The sequence below is a fragment of the Oncorhynchus gorbuscha genome, linkage group LG11, assembly GCF_021184085.1.
Source record: "Oncorhynchus gorbuscha isolate QuinsamMale2020 ecotype Even-year linkage group LG11, OgorEven_v1.0, whole genome shotgun sequence".
NCBI classification, from domain to species: domain Eukaryota; kingdom Metazoa; phylum Chordata; class Actinopteri; order Salmoniformes; family Salmonidae; genus Oncorhynchus; species Oncorhynchus gorbuscha.
The window spans coordinates 61,294,108-61,307,733 of NC_060183.1; the positions used below are offsets into that span (position 1 = coordinate 61,294,108).

A 13,626-nucleotide genomic window follows, 5' to 3' on the forward strand; every position below is an offset into this window, starting at 1 on the left:
AATGGTCTGTAGTCATGCAGAGAGGAAAACTTAAGTGGTCACAATCGAACACAAGTCTGAGTTTAAATAAGCAGTGCGTGCTGCTTACGTATTTTGTTTGACAATAACACTGAGCTAAACTAAACTACGGGTGAGCGTCTGCTAAATGACTTAAATGTAAATGTAAATGGGTGAAATCCATAGAGATTTGGACAAACAATGGGTTAATTTAAAATTGTGAAAACAACTGTGGAGATGCCGGGGATTGAACCCGGGGCCTCATACATGCAAAGCATGCGCTCTACCACTGAGCTACATCCCCTTCCATACATATTGGGAAAAATATGCTTTTCTAAACAAAGCATTGGAAATGTAATTGAATATATCATTGGAATGAAGTTTTTGCAGTTGCCATTTCTCCAAAAAAGTATACTCCCGTTATCGCAGAAATCTATAGTTAAATTGCCTACGGAGGACACCGGGAAGATTGTTCTTCACCTTTACCACAAGATGGCAGTATCTACATACTGTCACATACTGTGACCTCAACGTTTTATTTCACCAGAGATTTGATATCACAGAAGAAAGGCTAAATTTGAATATGATCTTTGGCCATCAAAGATGGTGGTAAATAAACATTAATCAACACATTGAGTCTCCTTAATGTACATGCTGTTATCATGAATTTTACTTGTGCTTTCAACTTGAATGTCTTATTGTATATGCATTGTAATATCCATGTATTTCAGTATCGTGGACGCCATCCAGTGGCGACCTGTTGCCTGTTTTTTTATTTTTTTAATCTCTCTTCAGGTTGCCTGTTTTGCATGTTATTTTGGCATTAATACATTTAACATATCAGTTTGCAAACAATGTTAAAAAATAATAATATTAAGTGAATAAAGACGCATACAAACATGGGCTCTTTTTAATTTCCTGACTAAGGCAGCACCAAAATGCAGATGTTTCCGCCTAGCTCAGTGCTTTCAGTGCAGCCAGCGGAAAATACAGAGCGTAGGGGTTGGAAATGTTCTCTAATTGTGCTATGATTGACTCAGTGTTCTGTCACTCATGGGGACAAGGTGTGTCCAAAAATGTATTGTATGCTGCTGCATAAATTATGTAACATGCCAGGGGAGATATATATACCGTACCTAAGAAAGTAATACTAAGCCCATATGCCTCACCCTACTAATTTGGTCCCTTTTCCCCTCATAATTTCACCTACTGTTCTGACTTGGTGGTGCACATATAGCCTATAGCCTGTTTCAGAGAAATATAATCATTGAATATTGTAAGAGCTTTCATTGTCTGCTTATGCCCCCTTTATTTATCCTATGATTCTGACTTGGTGTACAGAGAGAATACTGTAAGAATGGCCAATGTTCTGAATTCTGTCGCTGTACATTTCAAAAGTGCTGAAATAAAAAGTTATATTGACTATGTACAGCCTAGCTTGCTCATTAATGTCTTAATCGAAATTACGGATTGCCTTTAATCTGCTCGTCGTCCCCTTATGCCATAGTTTGTACATCTCAATTGCTAGTAGAAACCACATTTGTTTAAGCAAGTCAGCCATATCAGCTATTTTTTTTTAAAGGCAGTAAATGAAGCTGAATGAACTGTTTTGCTGCCAGACAAGGCTCCGCTGATAGCCCGGTGTAGCAGTGGGACTGCTGTTGTTACAGCTTTATGTAGGCCCGAACAGTTTGTGGGCACCGTTTGTCACCGTTACAGTGCAATTCATGTATTGTGTTGTGTTGTGTAGTGGCTTTGCTGACAAGCATCTAAAAAAATACATGTACACCAAGATTTACATAGTAACATCACCACTGCATATATCAGTCAAATTTTTAAATAGTTGAAAAATATATTGCTTCGCCTCATCCTCGCTGATGATATCAAAGAAGGTGGGAAAGTTTCTTAATGATAGCTATCACTTTTAAGGAATGTAGAAGCTTCATGTTGTTACCTAGGAGACAATTGTTACATCACATCAGTCAGGCATCAAATTATTTACTGAGTTCTAGAATGTGCATTGGTGTCATTGAAGGTAAGGAGAAGCTGTTGGGAGCAAGACGTATTCAAATATGAACATGGTTTTACTGCTCTAAACAGGTGAAATACAGTACTCTAAATATAAAGTATTGTAAATGAGATATCATGTTTTGTGGAATTCTCATGGTTACGTGTTTCACTGCTTGGTTTGCTAAACACCAGACCAGGCCGTGTTTAGGTCAAACCAAACTGTCAGCAGAGTGTTAAAAAATGGACCTCGCAGAAGAGCTGGGGCAGTTGGACCTGCTGACCACCGATGGACCATTCACCATGAAGGAGATAACACAGGTGCAGACACAGCAGTCACATGCTTCGAAAACAACAGGTGTAGCCTGACAGTGAAGTGCTTATTTACGGGCCCTTCTCAACAATGCAGAGAGAAAGAAAATAGAGAAATAATAGAAAAGTAAAGAGTCAACGATAGCCTGGCTATATACACAGGGTACCAGTACAGAGTCGATGATAACCTAGCTATATACACAGGGTATCAGTACAGAGTCAATGATAACTTGGCTATATACACAGGGCACCAGTACAGAGTCGATGATAACCTGGCAATATACACAGGGTACCAGTACAGAGTCGATGATAATCTGGCTATATACACAGGGTACCAGTACAGAGTCGATGATAACCTGGCTATATACACAGGGTACCAGTACAGAGTCGATGATAACCTGGCTATATACACAGGGTATCAGTACAGAGTCGATGATAACTTGGCTATATACACAGAGTACCAGTACAGAGTTGATGTGCAGGAGTACGAGGTAATTGAGGTAGATACACTACATGACCAAAAGTATGTGGACACCTGCTCGTTGAACATTTCATTCCATAATCATGGGCATTAATATGGTGTTGGTCCCCCAGTTGCTGATATAACAGCCTCCACTCTTCTGGGAAGGCTTTCCACTAGATGCTGGAACATTGCTGCGGGGACTTGCTTCCATTCAGCCACAAAAGCATTAGTGAGGTCAGGCACTGATGTTTGGTTAATTAGGCCTGGCTCCCAGTCGTGGGTGAACAGGGAGTACAGAAGTGGACTAAGCACGACCCCTGTGTTGAGGGTCAGTGTGGCAGACGTGTTGGTGCCTAACCTCACCACCTAGGGGTGGACCATCGACCTACACTAGCCTACATGACGACTAGCCTGTTTGTATATATAGTCTTCATAAACACGACTAGATAAAAGCTTCACAAATGATTTATAAGCAAAGTACTAAGGATGGATGATATAACAAGTGATCTGGTGCTTTGCCAATAGTGGCAACCTTTTAACCAACATTTATAGCATGACAGTTGCTTATTTGTGACTTCTAAAACATTTGCATATGGGTCATATAAAGGGTTTATGAAGGCTTCAATACATTTAGTCATTTAAAATGGGGCCATGAATTCAAAAGATTTCTTCCCACTCATTAAAAAATGCTGCTCTAAATAGGCCTCACCAGAGCCATAGATAGGCAGTACATGTAACTCTGGTCCAACACTGCTATTCCTCCTCACACTGTTGTTCTCAGATCATCTCTGACCTAAAGAAGGACAACTTCAACCTCAGACTCCGCATCTTCTTCTACGAGGAGCGGCTGCAGCAGAGGTGTGATGACTCTGTTGAGGAAATGTACAAAACAGTGAGTGATCAGAGACGGATCTCAACAAAGCCATGAACAGCAGTCATGTAACTACATTGAAGGAATACTGTACAGGTTGGCCTACTGTATAACTACATGTGATTTTGTCTCAACACAGAACATTGACCTGAAGGTGGAGGTTGAAACACTGAAAGAGGAAATGAAGGAGCTGCAGAGGGTCTCTGCCCTTGCACTGTAAGTTTAGCCGATAACCTTTCATTTTGACTGACTAGAAATCATATTTGTTGGTATTGTATCTAATCTAACTGTGTTTTGTATGATCTAGTCAAGATTACCCAGAGCAGATGGAGCAGCTCAGAGAGTACTGCAACACCAAGATCCAGCAGCTAGGGAAGGTATCTGAACAACAGATTTAGGCCGAAGATGTATTCCATAACCAAGTGTTCTCCAATGTCTTCCAAGATTTGCTGAATATCATTCCCATTTATTTCCAGGATCTGGATTCATCCAGAGTGGAGGTGGGGAAGCTGACAACCATGTTGGAGCAGGAGAGGACGCATTGCCTGGAGCTGGAGAAGGAGCTTCAGGGGGAGGGTCACTCCCAATCTGACGTACCCACACAGACGGATCATTCCCAGTTGGACACCCCCACCCAGCCTGAACACTCCCAGTCCGATGCACCCACACAGACTGACCCCCTATCCAAGGAACAGGAACCAGACCAGAACCCGAAGAAGTTCCAGGACCTACTCCGTCTGCTGGAAGAGAGAGACTGGTAAGAGAGACTGGAGACCTCCTTAGGTTTATCTGTTCCCTCCATGGAATCACAATGAATTAAGTTTGTCCTTACCTGTTACAGGATTGTACTCTCGCTCTCCCTCTAATTATCTTCCTCTTCTTCTTTCATTATCTCTCTCTCTATGTCCCCCACTTTCTCCCAGGCTGATAGAACAGCTGCAGGCATCTGTGAAGTCCCAGGAGGCTCTAATAGACCAGCTGAGATACAGTGGTGCTGGCCAGGGTAGCGGAGACCAGCCATCAGCTGACCCTGACCGCCAGCTGTCATCTCTCATTGCTCAGAGAGAGATGGACCTGCAGGTCAGTGTGTGTGTGTGTGTGTGTGTGTCTGTGTGTGTGTGTGTTTCTGCATGTGTGTGTGTCAGTCACTAACCTTTAAAACCTTTTTTTCTCAGGCTCTGGAACAGGATCATGGCAGAGAGAAGAGGAAATATGACAGACACCTGAAGGTGGAATGAGACACAAGATCCTAAATTCATGATCAAATCAAGCATCAAATTACATATTGGCCCAATGTGAGGTCGGGCACGGATGTTGGGCGATTAGGCTTGGTATGCAGACGGCATTCCAATTAATCCCAAAGTTGTTTGATGGGGTTGAGGTCAGGGCTCTGTGCAGGCCAGTCAAGTTCTTCCACACCGATCCTGACAAACCATTTCCGTATGGACCTGGCTTTGTCCACGGGGGCATTGTCTGAAACAGGAAAGGGCCTTTCCCAAATTGTTGCCACAAAGTTGGAAGCACAGAATCGTTTACAATGTCATTGCATGATGTAGCATTAAGATTTCACTCCATTGGAACTAAGGGGTCGAGCCCGAACCATGAAAAACAGCCCCAGACAACTATTCCTCCTCAACCAAACTTAGGTAGCATTCTCCTGGCATCCGTCAACCCAGATTCGTCTGTCGTACTGACAGATGGTGGAGCGTGATTAATGACTCCAGAGAACTGGTTTCCACTGCTCCAATGGCGGCGAGCTTTACACCACTCCAGCCAACGCTTGGCATTGCACATGATGATCTTTGGCTTGTGTGCGGTTGTTCGGCCATGGAAACCCATTTCATGAAGCTCCCAACGAATAGTTATTGTGCTGACCTTGCTTCCAAAGGCTGTTTTGAACTTGGTAGTGAGTGTTGCAACCGAGGACATTTACTCAGCGGTCCCGTTCTGTGAGCTTGTGAGGCCTGGAGGCAAAGCTTGTGTGGCCTACCATTTCGCGGCTGAGTCGTTGTTGCTCCTAGGCGTTTCCACTTCACAATAACAGCACTTAGGTTGACCGGGGTAGCTCAAGCAGGACAGATATTTGACGAACTGACTTGCTGGAAAGGTGGCATCCTTTGACGGTTCCACGTTGAAAGTCACTGAGCTCTTCAGTAAGGCCATTCTACTGCCAATGTTTGTGTATGGAGAATCTTTCATTTTGGCTGTGTGCTTGATTTTATACACTTTTCAGCAATGGGTGTGGCTGAAATAGCCAAATGCACTCATTTGAAGGTGTGTCCACATACTTTTGGATATATAGTGTAGTACAGTGTGTTTGTTGCAGGAACAGAGAATGACAGGTCCCAAATCTATAATAATTATGTCATAATGATGATAATAATGGTGCTGATAACTCACTGTTCAGGAGATGCAGGATATGATGGCAGAGAAGGATTTCCAGCTGGCTGAGTATGAGTTTAAAGTCAAGGAGCAGGAAGCCGCCATCCTGAAACTCAACCGCAAAATACATGAGAAAGATAGTGAGAAGAAAAAAGCTGTTCAGGTATGAATATCATCCATTCATAGAGGGGGATGTTGCTCAGTGTAGAGTGCATGCTTTGCATGTATGAGTTTCTGGGTTCAATCCCTGGCATCAACATAACTGTTTTGTGGTTGACTTTACTTACCTTGGTTGAATGTGCTGACTGCCATTCTGGAGTCTTTCTGGATAAACAAAATGTGAATTAAATTAAATGCTGGTGTAATGGAGTAAATTAGGTTACATAATGTCAAGTTGACCCATCTTTAACCTCTGTCCCTTTTCACGCTTAGTCAAGCAATGGAGAGACAGACACGATAGGCCAGCTTCAGGCATGTCTGGGGGAGAAGGAGAAAGAACTGCTGACTCTCAACAATCTGCTGTTTAGCCATGAGGATACAATCCATGTAAGAACTCACAGCTGTTCATACGCTGACCAAAACTATTGTTTTGTAGATCCATCCATCTATTGTGTAGCTCTTATTTATCCATCCCTGAGTATGTTGTTGTTGGTTTTTCCCCAGACTCTTGAGAATGAACTGGCCAATGAGAAGATCAAATATGACTCAAAGACCAAGGTAACACAGGCCTTTTCTCTCCAGGTCCTCTCTACTCCAATTCTGGTGTTAAATTATCCACTTCTCCTGTGACATGTTTGTGGAATTTTTCACATATTTTTTTAAATACATGAAATTCAGGAACTGATAAGCTAAGCAGCTTAATCAGCATAGATAAGCAGATCACTATTCTATCTGTTAAAGTACTGTTCCTTTGTCTGTCAGGAGCTCCAGGATGCTTTGGAACAGTCCAATGAAGAGATGGCAGAGAAAGACTTCCTCCTAACAGAGAATGAGATTAATCTGAAGGAGCTGGAAGCTGCCGTAAAGACATTCAACTGCACACTGCAGGAAAAAGATAAATTGCTACAGGTATTAGTTCTAGCATCAACTAAGCAAGCACTGTATGTCCCACTGTGTCATAAGAAAAAGCATAAGAGCCAAATGATTGTAAAATGTAAATGTATGAAAGCATCATATCATATCATTTCCATTGACTGTCAATGTGTTCACTAGATAATATACACAGGAGTGTGAAAGGGAACCAATTTTGACATTCTCTTTCTCAGGAGGGCCATGTGTGCACATGCCCTGACATTACCACTGGTCACCATCAGGAATCAGTGTTACAGCAGCAGATTGAAGAGGTGAAAGAGAATTCTGAGGTGAGATTCACAGTCACACGTATCATATTCTTTGGGACTTTTGCTCATTGTACGTTTCCATACCTTTGTATTTTTTTGTTGTTGAAATAGAGTAGATTGAAAGACTCAACTAGCTATATGTTTTCTGGTGCAGAGAGCCAGGGAAGAGCTGCTGTCTGCGGTAGAGCAGAACAGGGAGATTGAGGGCCTTCAGAAGGCTCTGCTGGACATCCAAACACACCCGCCTGCCCAAGAAGATCTCCTGTCTCACATCCAAGATGCTATAAATGTACTTTACCACAATGCATACTATTACATTGTGGTGATTCCAGTACTTAACCACATATTGAATGCGGTTTGTTAATTGATAAGAGAATTCCTATATTTTCCTAGCAAGCCAAGGATGAGATCCTCACTGCCATTGAAGGGAAAGGAAACGCCAGTTCTTCAAACCTGTCTTTACTGATGCAGAAGCTAACCGATCTGCAAGATAGGAACAATCAGCTGTCTTGCTGTCAAGATCTGATAAATGTATGTTTACCTCACTTACCTCACTTACCTACCCCTCTGGTGAAACCCTCTCCCCTGTGATATATCACTTTGTTAATTGTTGTATGTTGTATGTTATTAATGTTAATAATACAATGTATTGTGCTGAGCAGAGTGTGGATGCTCTGATGCGACAGCGAGACATGGAGATGGCTCAGACCAGGGATGTGTTTAACCGTCTGCAGGGAGCCAAGCAGGAGCTGGAGGAGAGCCTGTGCCAAACACTACAAGTCAAGGACAGGTCCTTTGCACACCTACAGGTCGCTCTGGACAGGAAGAACAAGGACATGGAGGTATAGGAGGACACAATTATGCTTTTGAATGCTATATTCCCCAAAAATGCTACCCAGTAAATTCTGGGCGTTGCTAAATAAACAGATTTAAAAAGCAGATTTAAAAATGGTTTGTAGGAAACAACAACACCCTAGCGAAGTTGAACATGAGCAAAAAAAGTCTTATTCAAATGAATCTCATTCAGAGTTTCTGTCATATTGCCGGTAATATCTCTTCAGGTCATGGCTGGTCAGTTCCACAGCCAGATGGAGGAAAGCAACAGGGAGCTAGAACGACTGGAGCAGAGACTGAGAGAGACAACGGACATGTTGGCTCAAACCAATGCAGATAAGCAGAGCCAGCTGACTGACCACCAACTCACAATGGAAGAGATCCAGTCTGCCACCAGCATCAATGCTCAAGTGCTAAAGGTAACAGAAACCTCATGGTTCTGCATTTTAGTACAAATCTACAAGGAATTTATGTCCTTATACAAGAGTCACTTAGACTAGGGGTCTCAAACTTAGGAAGCTGTTATTTTGTAACTCTGTCTATATGAACCTTCAGTGCATAACTCTCAAGTGACTGCAGTGTAGTGGAGACCCGTGTTCTACACATATATGTGACTCATTGAGTTGATAATATAGGTACTCAACCTACTGCAATTCATCTGGTGTTAAGTGATAAACATCAGATATCATTTCAGGATTCTTATTCCTGTCTCTCTCCTGTAGTCTTTAGAGTCAGTGATGAAGGGCTTGGACCAGGAGCTCCAGGAGAAAGACTCTATCATATCCCAGCTACAGGAGGTTGTCAATAGGAACTCAGAGGATCTAGAGGTAGAGTGACAATTCTAAGTAATTATTTGGTCATTCTTATATAATTACCATTTCACAGTGTAATTTCTAGTTGTGGAATGAAAATGGGGAATGTATTGTACCTATTTTTGGACTGTTTGTCTCATCTCATTCCCCAGATCATGGTTGGCCGGTTGCATAGCCAGGCTGAGGGTAGCAACAAAGAGCTGGGGCAACTGGAACAGAGGCTAAAAGAGACAGAAGCCATTTTGTTTCAGACAACCCAGGAAAAGGAGACACAGATGACAGGCCATCAACTTGAAATTGAGAAACTGCAGGGTGAAGCTGAAGACAGCAACAGGAAGGCGGAGCAGCTTGAGGAGAAACTCAAGGAAATGGAGGACATTTTGTCTTATACTACTGGCAAATATCTGCAGGACAATCAACTTACAGACAGGAAACTGCAGGGTCAAGTGGAGGACAGAGACAGGAAGTTGGAGCAGCTGGAACAGAGACTCAAGGAGACTGTGGACATTTTGGCACAGATCACTGATGATAAGGACAAACTGTTGCTAGAAAATCAACTGGCAGAACAGAAACTACAGAGCCAGACTGAGGACAGTAGTATGAAGCTGGAGCAACTGGATCAGATGTTGAAAAAGAAGGACATGCTGTTCAAGGAGAGCACCGCAGACAAGGAGATACAGCTGACGAACTACAAACTCACAGTAGAGAAGCTAATGTCTTACATCACCATCAATGAACAGATGTTCAAGGTAACGAGAATAGTTTCTACCAGAACTATATATAGGTGTGCATAATACTCTGCCTTTGGCCAAAAGTTTCTGTCTCCTCTCTTTCCTTTAACCACAGACGTTGAGACAACGCAGCCAGAAACTAATTTATATTTTCTCTTTGAAGGAGTTGAGAGAACATCATAGCCAGATTCTGGCCAAACATACGCTGGAGCTTGAGGACTATGGGAAGTGGCAGGAGCAGCTATCCACAGCACAGATTCAGATCTCTGCCTCCCTGCAAGAGAAGTGCTCAGAGGTCTCTGAACTGTAGACCATAAGAACTGTGGTCAATTATATTGTAATTCAATCAATTATCTACAGTTTCCATTTCTAATTTTCTACTCTTATCAATCTTACTGTGTGTTTTTGATTAGTGCCTGGAGCATTTTGCAGTCCAAAGGGAAGGGGGGGAGAACTAATCCCTGTCAGAGAGAGACTCTGGACCCTGACAACCACACCATCCCAGAGAACAGTGAAGGTGAGTGTAAGTGGTCTGTCTGTGGTCTGTAGCTGAAGTGTCATTATAAAAGACTCATAAAGAATAGAATCTTACTCTCTCATTCCCCTTTTCCTTTCTTCCTCCCTCTCTTTTATTTTCCATTTCACTCTCTCCTCCGCCCTCTTCCCAGTTCCTGCAACTGAGGCTGGCCCGACCAAGTGTGAGAGCTGTCTCCAACTTTTGCAGAGGGAGAATGGCAGTCTGCTGGACAGACTGAGGGCTAGCAAGCGCCTCAACAAGACCCTGCGCAGCCAGCTGGACCTGTGCAGATCCATTATGGCTCAGAGAGAGGGGGGTGATGGACGATGTTTCTCCCCCTCCAACTCACTCACAGTGGAAGAAGAAATGAAGGAGCAGCTGCAGGAGATCTTGAGGCTGAGACAGAGTCTGAAGGAGAGCATTCAGGCAAACGGGAGGCTCCAGGAGCATCTGAAGAACCATAAGGCCCAGCAGGCAGGGACAGAGATGGGCCAGAACCACCCAGGTCAGTCAGACACAGGGATCATTATTTATTTATTTAGGGGCTAATCATAACTTGAGATGCACACTTATATTGGACGTAAATCATGCATTAATGTAAATTAAAGGTTTACACGAAAACTGGAGTTACACTAAAGTTAATTAGCCAACAAATTATTTTACAATAACTACCTAGTTATTCAAGTGGTGAACACACTTACCTTCACACTTAACTGCGTGACTGTTCAGAGGGAATAGTCAGGGGTGAACTGTTACTGTACATGCTTTTGTTCTGATGTCCAGGCGTGCATGCTGAGTCAGAGAGACTGAAGGCGTCTCTGGTTGAGACAGCCTGTGAGCTCACACAGCTCCAGAGAGAGAGTGACATGCTGAGGGAGGAGAGAGAGAGGCTGACAGAGAAGCTCGCACGCTCTGAGGACAACAACAGGAGCCTGGAAGGCTCACTTAGCTCCACACAGGAAGAGATAGACAGGTTGGAGGAAGTAATAATAAGTATAGGAAATAGTAGGAGTCCAATCTCCAGACTCCTTCATCCCAGCCTTGACTGTTAATATTCCATTGAATTATAGCCTGGGGCAGAGTTTCTTTGGCTTGACAACGGTACTGCAGAACAGATGGTTAAAACAGATCTGGCTCTCAGCCTGATCGAGTTAGATGTTGACAGACAAATAGTAGACTTGATGTGAGTTTCTTTCACTGTCTAAGGTTGAAGGGAGAACTCGATGCCTATCAAAAACAGCTCCTCAAGTCATTTTGTGAGGAGATGCAGGGGTCCGAGCAGACGAGGACAGCTGCAGTCAACTCCACTGGTAATGTATACAAGAAGGTCCCTCACTTCTTCTCTCCATCTACAGTTATTCTTGCTAGATGTGATGTTGATTCTGTTGAGTTGCTACACTTTCATCCAACATCAGAGTTTGGAGGCGGTCTCCCGGACAACCCCAAGCTAAATCAACTCCTCTCTGAGATCCAGCGAATCAGAGCACAGCTTGCCGATAAGGATACAATACAGACTAAAGCCACAGAGGAGAAACACCCTGAGCATTCTGGTTGGCCAGAGTGCCCTCCAATGATCATCAACATCAACTATGTGGAGTGTGGAGCATCCAGGCATTCAAGCAGGAGCAGTCCTTCAGGTACAAGTAAGAACTGTGAAATGTCTCAGTGATCATTATGTATTGTGATGGTGTAAAAAGAAATGGCAGCATATTTTCAATTGAAGCTTCATTGAAATGGCTTTATGTCCCTCGTATCACCATCAAGACTACACACAGTAAATGTAACACTAGTAATCAAATTAGCTTTCAAAGATAGGTTTCTGCTTAGGAAAATCAACACATTGGTTGACTAGAATGGCAAGTTTTTATTATTCAGGGAGAAGAGATCATGCCAAGAAGGACAATGACAACCTCTCACAAAGCAGCCTTACCTCCAGCATAGATGACTCGGTCCCATCCTTATTGAACAGTAGCCTATCCCCACTGTGGGCAAATGACAAGAGCCCTAATGTCACTGGCCAGGAAGATAATTGCATCAACATGCAGAGACTGATATCAGAAGGGAAGACAATGACCAATAAGATGAGTAGGCTACTACAGGGGTGCCACAACAACAACTCCAATCCCACGTCACAGTCAGCAGTGAGTCCTTCGGAATTTGAGTGTTTCAATATTATGATTATTCATATTTTCCCCAAACCACATTTGAGAAGTTATGCTCATGTGATTAAAGCAGTGCTCCGTTTTCCTTTCATCATTTTATCTCACACTGGTGCAGTTTGATGTCACTCCGATTCAGGTGGACCAGAAGTACATCAAGCATCTCTCATCTACCATCGGTGCCTGTCATCTTCTGAGGCTCCAAGAGAGGCGTTCTCAGAGTGACTCTGTGAATTTCTCCCAGAGCCAAGAGGTAGAGATCCTCCCCATGTATCACCAGTCAGGGTTTAACTGTGAATACTGCAGCTCACCTCACATGCATTTTGTCTGAGCAACATTTTCAGTGAAAAACATAGATTTTATAACAGCAATTCATATTCTTAACTTGTATTCTCTACATGTTGGTTTTCCCCTCAGAATTTCTACTTGGAAAATCTGAAACTGAAGAATAAAATTGAGATAATGAAGAGGGAGCAATCTCAAAACAAGAAGATGCTTTCTGAGGCTGTCAAACGACTGAGAAGAGTGAACCTGGGGAAAGTAGGGAGAGTGAGTGAATAGCAGCAAATGATCATCATTCCACTAAGCCAATCTTTGTTTCATGGATTCAAATAGAAAGAATTGGAGCTTCCCTCATCAGTCTTAATAAACGTTTGCCATTGCAATGCTGTTGTTTCTCTCAATTCTGTGTTTCATTTTTGGACAGATTAATCAATGTAGAAATGTGCCATATAAATTTGACGCACATGATAAGCTTATGCACTGATGGCGCATTCACGTGCTAGTCAGAACTAGGAAACTCCTAGTGAAAATCACATGAACGCGGCATGTAGCGATTGAACTGCTGCTCATTAAAAATATATATTTCAGTCTTGGGGGTGTGGTACGATGTGGGTGTGTTAACCGTAGATGACGGTGTGGTACGATGTGGGTGTGTTAACCGTAGATGACGGTGTGGTACGATGTGGGTGTGTTAACCGTAGATGACGGTGTGGTACGATGTGGGTGTGTTAACCGTAGATGACGGTGTGGTACGATGTGGGTGTGTTAACCGTAGATGACGGTGTGGTACGATGTGGGTGTGTTAACCGTAGATGACGGTGTGGTACGATGTGGGTGTGTTAACCGTAGATGACGGTGTGGTACGATGAGGGTGTGTTAACCATAGATGACGGTGTGGTACGATGTGGGTGTGTTAACC

The 13,626-nt window shown here is 43.1% G+C and overlaps 1 protein-coding gene and 1 non-coding gene across 3 annotated transcripts; one reads left to right on the forward strand and one right to left on the reverse strand.

The window, feature by feature from the left end:
* Positions 1-229: 229 nt before the first annotated feature.
* trnaa-ugc lies at positions 230-301 on the reverse strand. Its single transcript has one exon. It is a non-coding gene; the product is annotated as a tRNA-Ala (tRNA).
* Positions 302-9,574: 9,273 nt separating this feature from the next.
* LOC124047903 (CDK5 regulatory subunit-associated protein 2-like) lies at positions 9,575-13,058 on the forward strand. 2 transcript variants are annotated; one of them, XM_046368237.1, is made up of 10 exons: positions 9,577-9,767; positions 9,913-10,044; positions 10,163-10,266; positions 10,418-10,771; positions 11,050-11,239; positions 11,473-11,576; positions 11,682-11,903; positions 12,142-12,407; positions 12,544-12,678; positions 12,843-13,058. In XM_046368237.1, the coding sequence occupies exons 2-10, from the start codon at positions 9,971-9,973 to the stop codon at positions 12,984-12,986; spliced, it is 1,593 nt and encodes a 530-aa protein (XP_046224193.1). In that variant the 5' UTR covers positions 9,577-9,767; positions 9,913-9,970; the 3' UTR covers positions 12,987-13,058. The 2 variants fall into 2 exon arrangements, with proteins under 2 accessions (XP_046224192.1, XP_046224193.1); XM_046368236.1 differs by having other exon boundaries at positions 9,575-9,767; positions 11,473-11,903.
* Positions 13,059-13,626: the final 568 nt, after the last annotated feature.